The 18,498-nt window shown below is 41.4% G+C and overlaps 1 protein-coding gene across 3 annotated transcripts in view; it reads right to left on the reverse strand.

Annotated features, from left to right (window-relative positions):
• The window catches only part of prdm5 (PR domain containing 5), a 152,950-nt gene that overhangs the window by 83,623 nt on the left and 50,829 nt on the right, over positions 1-18,498 (reverse strand). For 2 of the 3 annotated variants that reach the window (XM_042341060.1, XM_007891490.2), the window contains 2 exons: positions 15,395-15,479; positions 14,784-14,941 (listed from right to left, as the gene is read on the reverse strand). In XM_042341060.1, coding sequence (XP_042196994.1) covers positions 14,784-14,941; positions 15,395-15,479 — 243 coding nt within the window. Of the gene's footprint in view, positions 1-14,375; positions 14,406-14,783; positions 14,942-15,394; positions 15,480-18,498 lie in introns of all 3 variants that reach the window. The other variant, XM_007891489.2, reaches the window with a different exon arrangement.

An 18,498-nucleotide genomic window follows, 5' to 3' on the forward strand; every position in this document is an offset into this window, starting at 1 on the left:
CGACCACTGTATTGCTATATTGCTGTATTGCTATATTGCGGTCGACCACGCTATCCTACTCCACCGCTTGTCCTCCCACCTCAACCTTCAAGGCACTGTCCTTGAATGGTTTAGCTCTTACCTTTCCCACCGTCTTCACTTCGTCTCAACGAATGGCTTCTCCTCCACCCCCCGTACTGTCTCATGTGGTGTCCCTCAGGGCTCTGTCCTCGGTCCCCTCCTCTTCACCCTCTATATGCTCCCCCTCGGTGACATCATCCGCAAACATGGGGTTAACTTCCACATGTATGCGGATGACACCCAACTCTACCTTTCCTCCTCTACTCTCAACTCCATGACCACCGATGTCCTGACAGCTGCCTGTCCGACATCGAGTCCTGGACGAGAGACAACTTTCTTCAGCTCAACGTGCGAAAAACCGAGGCCCTCCTGATTGGCTCACGTCAGCGCCTCCGCACCTCAGGCGCTGACACCATCAGCATCCAAGGCTGCACTCTCCACCTCTCAAAGCCAGTCAGGAACCTCGGCGTTTTGTTCGACCCTGAGCTGTCCTTTCTCCCTCACATCCGCACCACAACAGGCACCGCCTTCCATCACCTCCGGAATATCGCCAGATTACGGCACTACCTCACCCCTCACGCTGCTGAAACCCTGGTTCACGCCTTTGTCACCTCAAGGCTGGACTATGGGAACTCTCTCCTCGCCGGCCTTCCCGGCACCTCCCTCCACAAGCTGCAGGTCATTCAGAACTCTGCAGCTCGTGTACTGTCCCGCACCAGGCTTCGGGACCACATCACTCCCACCCTCGCTCGCCTCCACTGGCTCCCCATCCCCCAGAGGATTGATTTCAAGATCCTCATCCTCACCTACAAGGCCATTCACGGCCTTGCTCCCTCCTACCTCTCCAACCTACTATCCCCCACCTACCTGCCCGTACCCTCCGTTCCTCTGGCTCCGGTCTGCTCCACGTCCCCCGCCCCAACCGCCCTACTATCGGTGGTCGGGCCTTCAGCCTCTCAGCCCCGAGGCTCTGGAACTCCATCCCCCAGTGCCTTCGCCTCGCTTCCTCCCTTTCCTCCTTCAAGGCCGGTCTCAAAACCTTTCTCTTTGACCGTGCCTTCAGCTCCCCTCTCGACTCTCTTCCTCCTCCTCGCTCCCTCCCTTCCCTCCCCTCACCCTGACCATTTCCCCCCTCCTCTCTCCCTCCCTTCCCTCCCCTCACCCTGACCATTTCCCCCCTGCTCGGGTCATGACCCAACTGTGCAGCGCCTTGGGACGTCCTCCTGACGTGAAAGGCGCTCTATAAATGGAATCTTGTTGTTGTTGTTGTTGTTGTTGTTGTTGTTGTATCTCCCATGCCTACATCTAAGAGTATCTGAAAGTGCGTAATGGAAACTTAGAGTAAAACAAAGAAAGTTGTTCAAAATAAACCTGAAATAACCACTATAAATTTACTAGGAAGTTTTACTTCAGTGTTTCTGTGAATGATAAAACCTTCATTGGATTAAAATATCTGGAAATTAAAATAGCTGCAAATATTTTTTGATCGCAGTTGCACCACTTTCACTGGGCAATGACTTGATATCCAATCAAAATTTAAAAAAACAGGATAGATAATGACAGTGACATTCTACTGTCTTTTGGGATAACTTCTGTGTTCAGAATCAAATGGATTTTAATCCAGATATTAGATTTTGTTGATGTCATTTTTTTTGCAACTGAAGGGTGACACCTCCTTAATCACTCATGGATATAGACAGCTCCAGTCACCTTCTGAGCATGCAAAAATTATACACTGGCTCACACTAGGGCATTTCAAAAGGCACAACATGCACAATATTGAACAGTGATAAATTCAGAAGTAAAAACTTACATTTCAGAAGCAGAGAACAAATATATGTTGAGTTGTAAAATATTAAAAGGAGTGGAAGCGCAAAGGGACTTGGGGATTAATGTACATAAATCCTTAAAAGTGGGAAGGCGGGTGGACAAATCTATCAAAAAAGATTATGGAATTATAAGTTTTATAAATAGGGGATATAGAATATAAAAGAAGTAATGCTAAACTTATATAAAATCGCTAGAACTCAGATAGAATATTGTGTCCAGTATTGGCCACTCCACTTTAGATAAGACATCAAAATGATAGAGGGAGTACAGAGTAGATTTACTGGGATGTTACTGGGTATGAGTGGTTTGGCCTATGAGCGGAGACTGGAAGAGCTGGGATTTTTCTGTTGGAACAAAGAAGGCTGAGGGGTGACCTGATGAAGGATTCTAAAATTATGAGGGGTTTGATAGAGTCATAGGGAGAAGGCATTTCCACTGGTTGGTGAGTCAGTAACTACAGGGCATCAATTTAACATCGTAAATGTTACAGGAAAAGGGCAGATAAATAGGACTGAAAGGATTGCTCTTGAGGGAGTCAGCACAGACAAGATGGGCTGAATGGCCATCATCTATGCTGTAAATTTCTATGATTCTAAGGTTCTATAACTGCAAGTAAACTACCCACATGTCTGATATCATAAGAAATGTTCCCTGTTGCCCTCACACATGGCAAAGAAAATGGATACAAGTTCACAGAACATATGTCTTCCTTAGAGCCAAAAATTGGACGTCCTTTGGCCAAATATAATTATATATAAACTGATCAAAATTGATATAATAATAATCCTTGTATTTGGTATCATCCCTTTCAAGTTGGTAGAATATGTCAAAACACTTCACAGATTTACTGTGAAGTGTAGTGACTGAGAACTTTATAGGTGAATGTGGCAGCCAATTTATATATAGCAATATCCCACAAACAGCGGATATATGATTTAATCTGTATCATTTATTGAATGGATTTCTTTCAAGAGTCCTAAGGAGATGGAATTTGAAAAGCTCTGGTTTCTAATTGGGCTTTGCATTACTCCATAACCTTTCTGCTTGGCTGAGAACCAGTGAATAAGCGCTGACATAACATTTCTCCAAACATTACATAGTTCTGCAACAGAAATGCTGCAACTATGGCCAAGAGGCTGCAGCTAAGACTATATTCAATCATTTTATTTCAGAGAGCATTGTACAAACTCGCACTGAATCTAATTATAACAATGAACACAATAGTGTGTTCATCCCTCAGAACATCAGAGTCAATTTCTGCAAGTCTTCAACTCATGTGCCAACAACATTTTGCAATAAGTTAATTAATATCCACAATAAACCCAAAGCTTCTCATTCATTGTTGCCAAATTTCATCTTTGTAAAAAAAGAACTTTCATTGCTATTGCCTGAAAAATGGTCTTCATCCATTAAATACAAGTCCCACTGTGAAATTAGCCAAACCTACAATTAGTAGATCTCCTGCTCCTATAGGTAGGTTCAGTGGAGTTAATTGCACAGAGGTATTAATTTTCCATGAATTAGCATCTCAATTTAACGTTAAATGCACAAACTCTCTGTCAGCAAACCAATAATGAAGTGGAAGCTATCAGTAAGCAAATCAATAGAACACTATTCAAATAAAGTGTAAAACAAATGTAACCATATTTGTATGTCACAACAGTGCTTTTAGTCACTTCTCAGCTGCCTTAGGAACATACGAGGCATTTAGCACACTAATTTAATAAATGAGCAGGATGGAATGCAAAAACTGGTTAAATATTTTGCACTCGTGTCCCAGGAGTGAAACAGGAACTTTTAACATACAGTGATAATACAAACCTGCACATAAGAGGCAAAGACCCCGTTTTCATTGACATGCATGTCAAGTGGACCCTGAATTATCTGAACTGCAGCAGAGAGATTACGGGAATATGGGAGAGTTAATTTGTTTAGCAACTGAAGCAAGGAGAATGGTGTGAAGCCCAGTCTAAAACGCTGTGATTCAGAAAACTGGAAGTCGTATATTCAGACGTCTACTGTATTTGCCTGCACTGCATACAGTGCTGGATCAGTTCTCAAAGAGTCCTGAAACAGTATATCAACAAAACATACAGCTACAATGTTTTGCAAGTCATCAGCAGATTAAAGGTTAATTGTGTTGTAGATAAAGTATCTTTGATGAAACAGAAGTTCAATTTTACTTCCTTAATGGCTTCCAAGATGCTCATGGCTAAATGTTTCAGACTGCTATAAAAATTCTGTAAGAAGCGCAGTTTACAAGCTACGAAGGTCAACATCAAATCCATAGAAAATTAATCCACCAAAAGCCTCTTATAAAACATGCATCAGCTTTTCTGTCATGCTCCAATTTAGGAAAAGATCTAATGTTATACAAAGCTGTAACATCCTCTCATACTAAGAATAGAGTACATTACAGGCAACGATTAGTGCTGTTGGAATACTTTGCATCAGGACAACTAAGAGAAAGATTTTAATGGGGGTAAATTATTTATAAATATCATCTTCTCTATTCCAGTCTATGACAAGCAAAAGATTACTCTGAGCAACACATCTACCTGCTATACGTTTCAAGCTTTTTTTTTCCTGCAGCTTTTTAGGTTCCTTAGATTAAAGAGACATTGTCAACTGGGGAGGTGACTTGTAAAATATTTTACTGGTTTTGAAACAGAAATGACAGCTATGGTTATACTTCCACATCACTGTATCAATTCTAAAATATCTTAAATCTATATGAAACCAAACTAAAAAAACAAGGCAACTCAAATATCAATGGACAATAGCTCACTCCATTACAGCAACACCAGGTGTAGTACTGCTTTGCTTACAGCAGTGGTGCCCTGAACCTGAAGCCTGGTGCACCCAGTTTCCAGCTCTGACAAGCCACATCCCATGACAAAAAAACAACAGACGTTGAGTCATCGGGTCACTGCCGATATCACTTCCTGCACAAGAAGCACTGCTAATGTTATATCCTGTGCAATGTGCAAGCAGTGCCATCAATGGCAGTCTGGCAGACCTTTTTCTTTAGTCTTTGCTTATAATATGGCCTCTAAGGTATTGGATCCAGAGGACTGAAACAAAATGAGATTCTCCCAACACTAGGTTTCTGTATCTGCATAAAATTTCCCAGCAGCTAACATGGTGGAATAGAGTGAGCATTTTCAGAAGAGACTGTTCCAAGAATTCAGCCACCTCCCAAACTTCCCAATCCAATGTCCAAGTGCCTATAACAATCTCAATTCAGAGTAATCTGAGGCTGCATCTAAGTTCTGGGATCAACCAGCAACTGTGGAAAAGGTCAATCCTAAACAGGCACAATTCAGACAGCACTTTAGCACCAAATTAAACTGGTCCTAGTAGCATTAGAAAATGTTTAAACAAAAATAAATGTTATTCCACAACTACTGAAGTATATACAGCAGTTAAAACTTTTTATCAATTTTGATTGCTTTGGGACCTGCTTCTAAATTAATCAATAACTATAACATGCATTTATAAAGAGCTCTTCACACAGGTTAGCATCTATGAGCGCAGCAGCACGGTCTGAGCAAAGGAGAAGGTGACCATAGGCGTGGTGAGAGAAGTAGGTCTTAAAGTGAGATTTACAACAACAACTTACACTTATGTAACACCCTTCACTTGGGGTAGCATCTCGGTGCACTTACATGAAGATAGATTTAAAGATAAATAATATAAGGAATAGCAAAGTGGTGAGGCTCCTCTCAAAAGTCTTTCTCTATTTGTCCAGAGGCAGCACTACCTTCTGTGACCTGGATGCCAAGTGGCCCATCTGATCTTGCAGCCCAAGTTCAGCCAGCAATGATGTTTCCATGCTGCAGGTCCGTACAGATCCTCTCCAGTGTTTGAGAAGATCTGGTTGCACAAAATAAAATGGTGATTCGTTACTTAAGCTTTTATTAGTTAGTTGCTGGGGGTGCAGTGGCTGTTAGTTGCTGGGGGTGCAGTGAAATCCCGCTGTAATGTAAGCCGGGCTGCTTCTATATCAAGCAACTCCACCACATAAATGTAAATGCGAGTGTTTGCACATCTCCTGTTCCTTAAAAAGTACAAATGGATTCCCCCCCAGTCTATGGTATTCGAGGGCAACCTCTGTCTAGGTTTCTCCTGGCCACACATCAACTGCAGCAAAGAGGGAAAAGTGGGTGGCCTGAGTCAATGACACTCTGAACCGGCTGCTGGGACATAAAAATTTAAGAGAAAGAAAAGCAAACAGACAAGAAAGATAAAAAGAATACCAAAAAAAAAGCTGTAAAACTACAGCATTCCATGGATTCAACTGTTCCTGCTTCTCTCTGGGGCTTTCACTCCTCCAGAAGCAGCTTCTTTATGGCCCTCTGTTCTCACTTTGTCACTTGTACAGCAGCAAGCAGAGAAACAAGGAACTGTCTGAAGAGAGGGAAAACAAGCAGAAACAAACTCCTCTTTGTTTTCCGTTTTCTATGCCCTTTTCACTCTTCTGTATATCTCCAGTTCATTTCTAACTTCCATATCCGACTAAATCTTCTATTACTTTCAGACTTTGTGTCCGTTTCTATACAGACTCCTCCAGGACTGTGTTTTCTTTTGTAATTAACAGAAGGCAGCGTTGAAAGCAACTGGTCAAATGATCTCAATCCAAACTCTCGCCCGGCCCATGTCTGCCTCTGCTCCCACACAGTCTCTTGTGACTGGAAGTAAGTGGTGCAAGCAGCGGAGCTATGATTTAAACAAATGACCATTCAGCTGCCACTATAGCTGCCCAGTGGAAACAAGAGAAGTGCAGCAAATTCCACTTAACAAGTACCATCAATTCTGCACCACGATGCAAGCACTTGTCATACTACTGCGGGAAATGGCTGTCTCACTGTAACTTTATATTTATCCGAGGGAGGGAGCTCTCAGATAAATTCAAAACAAAATCCAAAATAAACAACTTGAACTTATATAGCACCCTCCACGCAAGGTAGTGCCTCAGAGCGCTTAACAGGTAACAGCCTGAAACCGAGCCAGGGGAGCAGAGGTGGCCATAAGCACAGTCAAAGAAGAAGGTTTTCAGGCGTGACTTGAAAATGGGGAGGAGGCAAGGCAGAGGGATTGAGGAGGTTTTGGGGCATAGTCGCTAAAAGCAAGACCTCCGATGGTGGGGCGGAGGGTACAAGGGACAAGCAGGAGGCTGGTGCCAGTTGATCGGAGGTGTCAAGCGGTGGATTGGGGAGTGAGGAGGTGGGAGAGGTAGGGAGATGCCATGGAATGAATGGATTTGAACACAAGTGTGAGGATCTTGAAGTTGAGCCATTTGGTGATGGGGAGCCTGGCCAGAATTGGTGACATGGGGCATGGAATTTGGTCCGGGTGAGTATGCAGGGAGCAGACTTCTGAATGTGCTGGCTTTTTTGAATAGTGGAGCTGGGGAGACCGGCGAGGTGTGCATTTGATTAATTCAGGCGGGAGGTGACAAACGCATGCACGAGGGTTTCGGCTGCATTTCAGGTAAGGTACGGTCGGAGGCGGGCAATGTGGCGGAGGTGGAGGAAGGCAGTCCTGGTCGGAGACCGGATGTGGGGGAGGAAGGACAGTTGGGGGTCAAATCAGACACCTAGATTGCGCACTGGTTTGAGGGAGAGCCCGGGGAGGTTGATGAGTTTGGATCCACAGGAGTGAAGACGTTGATGGGAGCCAAAGAGTGTGGCTTCCATCTTGTCCACATTCAACTGCAGGAGGTTTGCACTCATCCAGGCCCTGATGTCTGCCAGACAAGTTGATAGAACATTGGGGATCTGGAGTCGATGTTGGAGGAGGCAAAGTAGATTTGTGTGTCATCCGCATACATGTGGAAGTTTACCCCGTGTCTGCGGATAACATCACCCAGAGGGAGCATATAGATGAAGAATAGAAGAGGGCCAAGATGGAGCCCTGGGGTACACCACAGATGACCAAGTGGGGGTAGGTGGAGAAACCATTTGCTGAGATGAAGTGTAGGCGGTTAGTTAAGTAGGACTAGAACCATGTGAGTGCGGTCCCACTAAGGTGGATGAGGGAGGAGAGGCAGTGGAGGAGGATGGTGTGTCGAACGCGGAAGAGAGATCCAGGACAACGAGAAGGCAGAGGGAGCCCTGGTCACAGATAGAGAGGACGTTGTTTGGGACTTTGGCAAGTGCTGTCTCTGTGCTGTGGGCAGGCAAAAATCAGACTGCAGGGTTGGAGGGAGAGGTGTGACCGAAGTTGACCTGCAACAATGTATTCCAGGACTTTAGCAAGGAAGGGTAGGTTGGAAATCGGACAGTGGTGTGAGAGGTTAGAGGGATCGAAGGTGGGTTTTTTGAGAGGGGTGTGGTAATAGCGAATTCAGGAGGAGTGGAACTGAGGAGAAAAACGCTTCAGTTGGGACCGTGCTTGTGAAACACTGTTCTCACTATAGCATCATGGGAATTGATTCTTACCAATAATAACTTGCATCTTTCACATAGTGCATCTTTCACATCTTTCACATAGTGCATGTCTGGAAGCATTTCACAGAAAGGGTGCTAGACGTTGCTCAAGGAGGAACAGGAGGGAGAAGTAGGCAAAGGAGGGAAGTTGGCCTGATCGAAGAGATGGGTGTCTAGTAGATTTTTAAAGCAGATAGAGAGGGGGTGAGACAGAGGGATTTAGGGAGGGAGCTCTAGGAAGTAGGAGCATGACAGCTGAAGGCTGAGCAGCCAACAATAGGCCGGATGGGGTGAGGAACGTGCAGCAGACACAAGTTTCCTAAACATAGGTGAGCAGGCAAATGAGGCTGAATAAGATCACAAATATAGGGAGGGGTGAGGGTGTGTAACTTTGGGATTATTCTCCACTTGTTGGTAAATTTACTGATCGGTGATTATAAGTTGATCATCAAATCGTTTTTTACTGTGAGCAAATGTGACTAAGGTTTGTTTATCCATTGGCGGGTGGACTTTCAACTATTCTGCCCCCGAATTCTGGAACTCCATCCTGGAGTCCCTTCGACTCACTACTTCCTTCCCTCCCTTCGTTCAAGGTATGTTTCAAAACATACCTCTTTCACCGTGCTTTGAGTCTTCTTTTCCCTCCCTACCACCTTCAGCTCCAAACCCAGTTTAGGTACCCATTCAGCATTGTCAAACACATCGAGACATCCTCCTTCGTGAAAGGTGCTTTATAAATGTAAGCTGTATAGTATTATCTCCACATCACTTGAAATTGTGCAAATGCTGCAAGAACTTATCATCCGAGTCACTTCATTAATCACAGATGGACTTTTACTGAGAACAAATATAGCAACACTGGAATCACAGACAAACCTGGCAGTGATCTTTGCAACAAAATGAAATAAGGCAATGGGGGTGGGGAGGGAAAAGATGACTGAAAGTGCAGTCAAAGAGATACGTTTTGAAACTTGCCTTGAATGAGGGGAGGCAGTTGGAGGGTATCCAGGATGGAGTTCCAGAATTCCACAATATACCTGGTACTGACATTTCTCAAAACATCATTGCTCCCTTTGGAGACTGATTCCCTTCCTCAACTCGTTCAAGCTCTGTCTCATGCCCCCCTCTTTGACTCACTTTCGGTCATCTTTCTCCTCCCCACCTCTCTCAGCAGTCACGCCCAACTTGGGTGCCAAGCCTGTATTGCAAAGCCCCTTGGGACATTCTCCTGGAGTGAACAGCACTGTATAACTGTACATTTGTACTGTTGTAAAATGTAGGTCAAATACAAAAAAGCTAGGAATGTTTTCACAAAGTTGTGGCCTGAAATTATAAACATGTAAAATATACTAAAATAAAATCCTAAAAGGTACAAATTGAACATCTTGCATCACAATGGGCTTCCAACAATACAGATTATTTTAACATTCTGCCTTTTGGTTCCATCAAAGAGATCCAGCTGAGATCCCGCTGAGATGAGAATTTTGCTTTGGGTTTGGGTTGTTACATGGAGCCTGACTTTGTTTCTTGATCCCTTAAGGATTATGCAGTGCTGTTACAGAATGTATATTACATGCATTAGTGTGGTCAGGGACCAATAACCTTTTGTTCACCAAAGGAAAGAATGCAACAGGCTGTGGCTTTGCAGAACACTGTAAGGTTTGCAGGGGGAAACCATTTACATTCCTTTCCAGGTCTACCACCTCATGCTACTCTAAAGAAATTAGAAGTCATGATTGAATCCTTGATCTCATTTGGAATGTGTACTCTAACTTCCAGATCCATGAATGGTTTGATGGTCCCTCACCAAACACATCCCATGAGAAAGAGAGTGAAGCAAGGTTACCAACAGTGACTCATCCTTTCTTGATAATAATAATAATAATCCTTGCATTTGATATAGTGCCTTTCACGACAGGAGTGCTTTATTGTTGTAGGCAAATGCAGCAGCCAATATCCCACAGACACCCATGGGTGAATGATCAATTGTGGTTGTAGGATTGTTGGCCAGGAAATTGGGAGAAACTCCCTTCTCTTTTCGACTAACTCTATAGGATCATTAACGTCCACCTAAACAGACAAATGAGACATTGGATTAGTGACTCATCTGATAGACAACAATTCCAAAAATGCAGTGTCTCCCCCAGCACTGCACTATATTCAGCCTAGACTATATGAACTTGTTCCCAAGAGTGTTACCAACTGAGCTAAGTGGATGTGTAAATGGCATTGTCGGGTATGGTCTTGGAATTTCTGGTCTAGAATTTAGTAATAGGATTACAGACCTTCTATATCCTGATGATGTCATGCTGGGATGCTACCCCGTGTGAAGGGCGCTATATCAATGCAAGTTGTTGTTGCTGATGGCACGCTCTCTTCTACATTATGAACAAAGGGAGATATAGTCATCAATGACTCAAAGTATGGCTCAAGGAAAGGTACTGAATGTACTCATTGGAAGACGCATGATAAATTTGTCATAGATGTTGTGTTTTCACATACTACACATCAATATCTAGGGATCATAAAAGAGTCAGATTTTTGGGGATTGTGTAGACAAGAAACAAAAAGGACTTTGATCTCTTTCATCCCTCTTCAAGCAAAGCCCCATATATGTTAAGATTGCAGCACCTACACCAAACTATTCTCATTCATGGAGGTATAATAATAATAATAATCCTTGCATCACATCTTCTGGATGTCTCAAAGCACTTCCCAGAATATACTGTAAAGTGAACTGACTGTATTTTGTGGGCGAAACACGGCAGCCAATTGCATGAAGCAATACCCCACAAACAGTCGTGGATTGAGTGAACAATTTATTTTAAGGGATTATTAACCCCAGAAAAGCGACCCACCAATCAACTAACAATGGATTCCTACTTACTGTTTGGCAAACAGAGGTGTGTGGAGTGAGGAAACTTGCTTAACGTTTCGTCCTGCCCGGGAATCAAACCAAGGTCCTCTCACTTGTGAGGCGAGTGTTTTAACCACTAATGCTGTTATTTGGGAAATGGGAAATGTTTCTCTGTTGGTTCATGGGGTAAGACACCCCTGATGTAGGATCAGCCCCGATAGGTTACAGGTTCAAATTTGATCTCAGTCAGATTCTAAATTGGTCTCAGCATTCTGGGATTCAGAATGGGAGAAAAAATATAACTCAGCCAGTGAGCCCACTTCAGATCACTATCCAGAGACAATTCTGCTGGAAAGGGTGTGCGTGGATTTTGGGCAAGGACACTGAACTTGAAAATGCAGCCATTGCAGCCAATGGTGGAATGGAAGATACAAAGGACAAGGAAGAGGCCGGAGCCAGTCAAGCAGAGGCACGGGGTAGTGAACTGGGGAGTCAGCAGGTCGGAGAGGTGGGATATAAAGTATGGATACATCAGAAAAGTTTTCTGTGAATCCTATCTGAGTTCCTGGATTAAGCTGCAAGGTCGATTGCATTAAAAAGCAATAAACAGGAGATCTCCAGCCTAAAACAACTTCTCTTTTTATAATACCTTTCACTTGTACTGAACATCACTCTGCATGCTGGAGGTGGACTTGCCTCTTAGGCAATTCCCTTTATATGAGAACCTGGATTAAGCATTTGATATTAAGAACTTCTGGGAATCAACAATGAACTTGGACTTGTAAAACATCAAAGTAAGTTTTTTCTACCATGGAAATAATTGTCTAAAGACATATGATGAAATGATGAGGCTTGGGATGACTCTAGATCACTGTCTGAATCAAATCATATTTTTCCCTATGTGGTTATTTTTGGATTGGCAAATGCTAACAATACAATACAAATCTATATAGCACCTTTCATGTTGCAGGACATCCTAAGGCCTTTTACAAGGGTGACATACATGTGAAGGAGCAAAAAAATACATCAGTACTTTTGTGGTTACATAGTCCTATGAATAGCTTCCCATTCCTAATGGCCACAGGCCTACAGCACAAATCTCTTCCTTGATTCAACACAAAGTTACATATCATTCACAGCATCTCTCAGAGAAGTCACAAGAATAGTTAGTAAAAACTAGAAACAATTTAAATTTATTCACTAATCATGCTCTTCCAAGGAGGAGCTGAAAGATCACTGTCGGAGCAAAGAATGGAGCCCTTTACACTGTATTCATTTAACCTGAGAGGGCAGGAAGCTGATATGCTGGGTAGCAAAAGTTGAACTGCACTTCTCTCTCTAGCACTGACATCCTGACACTGCAATACCGTGCTGTACATTGTCGGAGGTGCTGTCCTTCAGAAGAGACGTTAAACCAAAGTCACTTCAACCTGTTCAGGTGAATGTTAAACATCCCTTGGCACTACTTGAAAAGAGAAGTGAGTGTCCTGGCCAACAATTCCCTGAATAAAATTAGTCATTTGTTTCATGCGTGTTTGTGGGACATTGCTGTATGCAACTTGGCTACCTCTTTCACCTACAAATACACAGTCACTGTACTTTACAGTGAAATCCTGTGAAGGGCTTTGATATGCCATAGCATTCTAATATGATATGACAAGCTAAGGCACTGTACCAAATACAAAAATGATTACTATAAGCAGAAATAATATTCCCATTGAGTGCTTAGGCAGCTCTTATCTGAGAAATATGGTCTGAGGTGGGTCCGGGCCAATGTGGAAGTCTGGAGTTTGCAACATTAAGTGTTCCAGACAGACATCAGATCTGGTGCGATTAGCAAACAAATCAGAGGTCCATTATGAACATTAAAGGAGGCATGAATGAGCAAAGGGAGACTCGGAATTCAATGTTGCAGCAGCAGACAGGAAGGGCAGATTTAAAATCGGGAGGCTAGTCTCCAAGACATTGCAAGAGATTCAGCAACTCTCACTGCGCAGACCACAATTGACAATTCCGACCACATCCCTTATAATCCCTGTATATAATTTTTGGAACATTTTCACTATGCTTAACAACACAAGAAATTGGCAATCATATTGTTTTAAGTCACGCATCTGCCAAGGCCTTGTTATTGTCCAATAAGGCAGCAAGGAAGACTGTACCGATAAATGGCACAATCCAGAAGATAACGAATGCCACCAAAAATATCGTCTCTGAGACTAACCTGCATCCTGTTTCAAGACCTCCTTGCATTAAGTCTGCCACAATGTACACCAATGTACACTAAGTAATAGGTAATTATTTGGGGAGGACAAGTTTGCAGGGCTATGGGGAGAGAGTGGGGGAGTGGGATTGAATTTGATAGCTCGTTTCAAAGATCGGGCACAGACACCACGGGCTGAATGGCCTCCTTCTGTGCTGTATAATTCTATGATTCTATGATTCTAAGTATTGATATTCTTTATATATTATGTCCACTTTTAGACCTCACTGAATTGTAAACTGGCATGCCTTCTGGTACACTGGGTCTCACTCATTGTTACCTGGGCATCAACTGGGCTGCCTATTGCTTCATGCAATGTTGTTCACTTGAAGTGCACTTAAGGGATGGGCAATTGAATGAATTAAATACAGAAGACAAAGTGACACGATGGAGTTACAAGGGATTAAATAACAGCAGGGCATCATAAACCTACGTAACAATATTCAATATATTTGGAATACATTGACTGTAGCTTGAGATCACCCTAACCTTTAACTTCCCCGATGGTATTTTCATTTTTAAAAAATGGGTGAAAAATGTGACATGTGATAATTAATTATCACTGGCCATGTTACCTTGTCATTACAGTCAATATCTTGCCAGTACCTTTGAACCCCCATCCCCCCAAAACATCCCCAAATTATGGCAGAATGGTCGGGCCTGAAATCATACTTTAAAAGTTGAGATAAGTTGGGAACTGACATTGACAGGTTACAGTTTGCAGACCAATAATATCAATGTTGGCCACACTTCAGACCCAAGTATTCTGACAAAGTCAGGGAGGCGGGGAATGCCAGACACAGACTAATTTTATCAGGAGGATATGACAATAAAGCCAGTGACAATCATATCACAATTCCCCCCCTCCCCCCCACTCATTTTTGCAATTTCATTTCCATTTATTTCTTCGACTCTAAAAGGACTAATGACTTACCAATATGCAGATGTTCCCCAGGTCCTTGTGCTGTGGAAAGGGTGATGCCAGTGAGTGCAGATTACACAAACATGGTGATGTAAGCAAGTGAAAGTTTAGCAATCATGTAGTACATTATTTTTTAAGAAAAATCTTGCAGCAAGAAGCATGGTTAATCACTACCTCATTTATATTATATATATAAAGTATATTTTACTATATACAGGAAACTCCTTATAACTCGTCAGTTCAAGGGAACAGGGCTCAGTGACGAATTATCTGGAGTGGCGAGTTAGGCATATGCATAAATACATAAGTAAACATGGCCAGGACATTGATAGCAATGATGACTTAAATGGTAGTGACACGTTAAGCCAGAGTCGAGTTATCAGGAGTTTACTGTATTTCGAATACTGGGTTCATATTCACCTTTTTATGATTCTTGTATACATTTCTGTGGGCAAAACCCTTTCCACAAAGTTTGCACTTGTAAGGTTTGTCCTCACTGTGGATAATTTTATGTGCAGTCACTTGATCAAGACGCTTGAAAGACTTGCTGCAGACTTCACAGGTGTAAGGGCGTTTCTCTGCAAGAATGAGCAGCAGATATTAAATCATCACTTTGTGGAAAAAAAGGATGAAAGGAAGGCTCTCTCCGCTGAGAAAATCTCGCAATTAAGTCGACACAATTAAGATTAAACCAATTAGACAGGCAGCTGCATGCCATTTGAATTATGTGCATCAAATTGCTTCGTGTTAGACAAGCTCTCAGTATATCATGAGCAATTTACACATCCTCAACCATCGCTTCCAAATGCCAAATTCCGTTTCATTAGCTTACACAAAAAAACTTCAAAGTCAAATAGCATCACACCACGAGCATAAATCAGCTCTTTTTCAGATTAACAGCATTTAAGCAGCTCTGCAACATTTTATTTTGTGCGGCCTAATTACTAGGAAAGCAGGTCACAGGTCAAGCCACTAAATGTGAAGCACGGTGCTATCTAAGGCTCAACTAGCTCAGCCAGGTTAAATATTACCTGAATGCGTAATCATATGGCGCTTCAGTTGGTTTGCTGATATGAATTTTTTGTCACACTCCTGGCAGTCGAAGACTTCATGAACCTTGAAACATAAAAAATAAACAGCGATTATTACATGGAAGGAGAATTCAAAGAAGGTACTAGATCAAACATCAAATCTTCTGAGCTTGCTTTCAGAGTTTAATGACTTCCCTGCCTGAAGCCAAGTTAAAATTCACAATTGCACAATAATTGCCTTGCCAATAATCTCTTATGAGATATTAAAGTATGGCTATGAAAATAAAACTTGACGTTTAAAAAGAAAAAGTACAACAATAGAAATGCGTATGTGCGAAGAGGAGCATCGGATTTATGAGTTTTAAAAATATTTTCATAAAGGCTATGAGAAAGATAATTCAATATTGAGATAATTAGGTTTCAAAATATTGCAGTTAAACAGATTGCATGAGATTTGCTGACCTGAAAGTTCAAGATTGCCACTTAACCAGAACTTGATATGATATTTATTACTTCATTCTGTCATTCTCAATTGTATCCTGAGATTTGCTAGAATTATTGTATAACACAGACCAGTGTACAAAGCCAGGAATGTTTAACAATTTGTGCATAGGAGATACAATGTTTTTTTTTATAATATCCTATCTGTGATCCACACAGATTCAGAAAAATGTTAATTTTTGGTCAAATAGGTGTTGAGCCCATGTGAAAATCCATCGCTGTGCTTAACCAGACTGAGTTCCATATATGTATGCCACCTACACATGGAAATGTCCCTGTGTCTGGAACTCTGAAGGGCGGCACCCCAATTACCCAATCCTGGAGAGTTTTAGGCACAGGAAAAAGAAGAGGACTGCAAACTGAAATAACAACAAATTACATGTGTATAGTGCCTTCTATGTCAGGAGGATGCCCCAAGGCATTGGACAGTTAGAATTTGGATCCGAGCTCAGAGTTGGGATCAGGGGGAGGGGGGGGAGAAATAACTGTAAAATAAATCTAAAATAACCACTATGAATTTACTAGGAAATTTTACTTCAATGTTTATGTGAGTGATACAATCTTCTTTGGATTAAAATATCTAAAATTAAAATGTCTGCAAATATTTTTTTGATCGCATTTGCACAATAAAAAAGCAGGATAAATAATGACAGTAACATCCTACTGTATTTTACAATAACTTCTGTGTTCATAATCACGTGGATTTTAATCCAAATATTAGATAAGGTAAGAAGCCTTTTTTGCAATTAAAAGGCTTCTTACCTTTTAATAATAATAATCCTTGCATTTGATATAACGTATCATTACGTTATCGAGACGTCTCAAAGCGCTTCACAAGATATATAGTAAAGTGGATTGATTATGTATTCTCTGGGTGAAACGCAGCATGCATTTATAATGGCAACACAATACATTCAGATATATGTATGCTATGCTTTGGATGGAAATTGTTTTGTAAAACAGAAAGCACAAAGCATTACAACAGATGGATCTAGGAGATAAAGTATCGCAAAGAATGGACGTTTAGGGGTCAATGAGTCAAGCACGGATTAACTTTTTGAACTGTCATAGCACATTACACTTCAAGACCATTGGTTTTCCATGACATCAAAACTACAATACTGCTTACGGAAACCTAAGATGATTTAAATAAAGCATGAAACAGTATTTCACATGGTGCAAAATCAATACTACAGACAGTGAGTCAATGCCAAAGAACATAAAAGAACCTTAGAAAGCAGGGAAAAGATACAAGATTCATAAAAACAATCCTTTTCTGTTAGTTCTCAATCCTGCCTGAATGTCCCTCAATCCTTTCTCTCTTCAGAAACATACCTGTCTAGCTGAATCTTTAAACCATTTATACCATGCATTTCAATGGCCTTTGCCAGTAATGTATCATACAAGAATATCGATTGTGTCAAATACTTCTGCCTTCTCACTATTAATTTCCATATTGTTATGAGTCCCTTGGTATTAGAATTCTTTGTTATAAGGAATAATTTGCTTGCATCAATCCTCTTAATAATCTTGAAAACCTAAGATAAGCCAATTGATTTTTTTTCCAAACATGTATGATCTTGCTGGTGATGAAATCACTATTTGTGGAAGACTGGGATGTATTATACAAGTTTTGTAAACCATGTGCATAGAGGGAATTACAGATGCCCTTAATTATGCAATTAACAACCAACAAAAAGGATTGAGAACACACATAATACACCGTAAGGTAAATTTAGAAAATAAATAACAGGGTGTATGAAAATCTCTTTTTCTACATAAAATTTCCTGTAAATACCTCAACACAAATCAATGGGGAAATGTGCTTCCCAAGCAAAGACAAAGAAGACAAAACCTCTCTAAACAATGCTGCAATCTACAAACAAATGGCAGTTTCAGCAAAAACAAATCATGGGTTCCTTGAGGTTTCAGAGTTTATCCAGGAACTAAAGTGTAACTACACTAGCCAAAGTTCAATCTCTTGTCTCTGATGATCTCAGATGATCAGATGATCACAACCAGAGCAATGGTAAGGTTACAACAATTACCCTCAGTGCTATATACAACATATATCTGGAGAACAGAGAAAGGGAAAACAAATTAATCTCCCTGCATGGCAGAATTACACTTCTGTCTTTAATGAATCATTTGTTGATCTGTGCAATAGTTAAGAACTCTAAACCCAGATGCATGCATTTTGACTCCACTATCTAGATGTTTTGCTTGTTGGAACCTTGCCCATAAGACAATCCCTTCAACAGATTTTGATTTAACAGTAACAATTTTAACTTGACTCCACCTTAAGTGCTGAAATTTCTATGGGGAATCCTTGCAAAAAAAACTATTGTGGATGTCTGACAGACTAAACTTTGCTAACACATCACAGTAAATCACCCTGATGGTTTCCATTCTGTAGCTCTCCGCTGGCTCAGATGATGCCATTACCCACTCAACTGGTTTCATTTAAAAATATACTTGCATGAGGTTGTTTATGGAACAAATAAGCACCTCGCTGATAGTGTCCTATTGAGTGTTTCTCAAAAGCAACCAAAAACAAACTTGTCTTTGATGATGAGCTTCTATTAAATGATTGCTCTTTAGGT

The sequence above is a fragment of the Callorhinchus milii genome, unplaced genomic scaffold (genome assembly GCF_018977255.1).
Source record: "Callorhinchus milii isolate IMCB2004 unplaced genomic scaffold, IMCB_Cmil_1.0 Scaffold1, whole genome shotgun sequence".
NCBI classification, from domain to species: Eukaryota; Metazoa; Chordata; class Chondrichthyes; order Chimaeriformes; family Callorhinchidae; genus Callorhinchus; species Callorhinchus milii.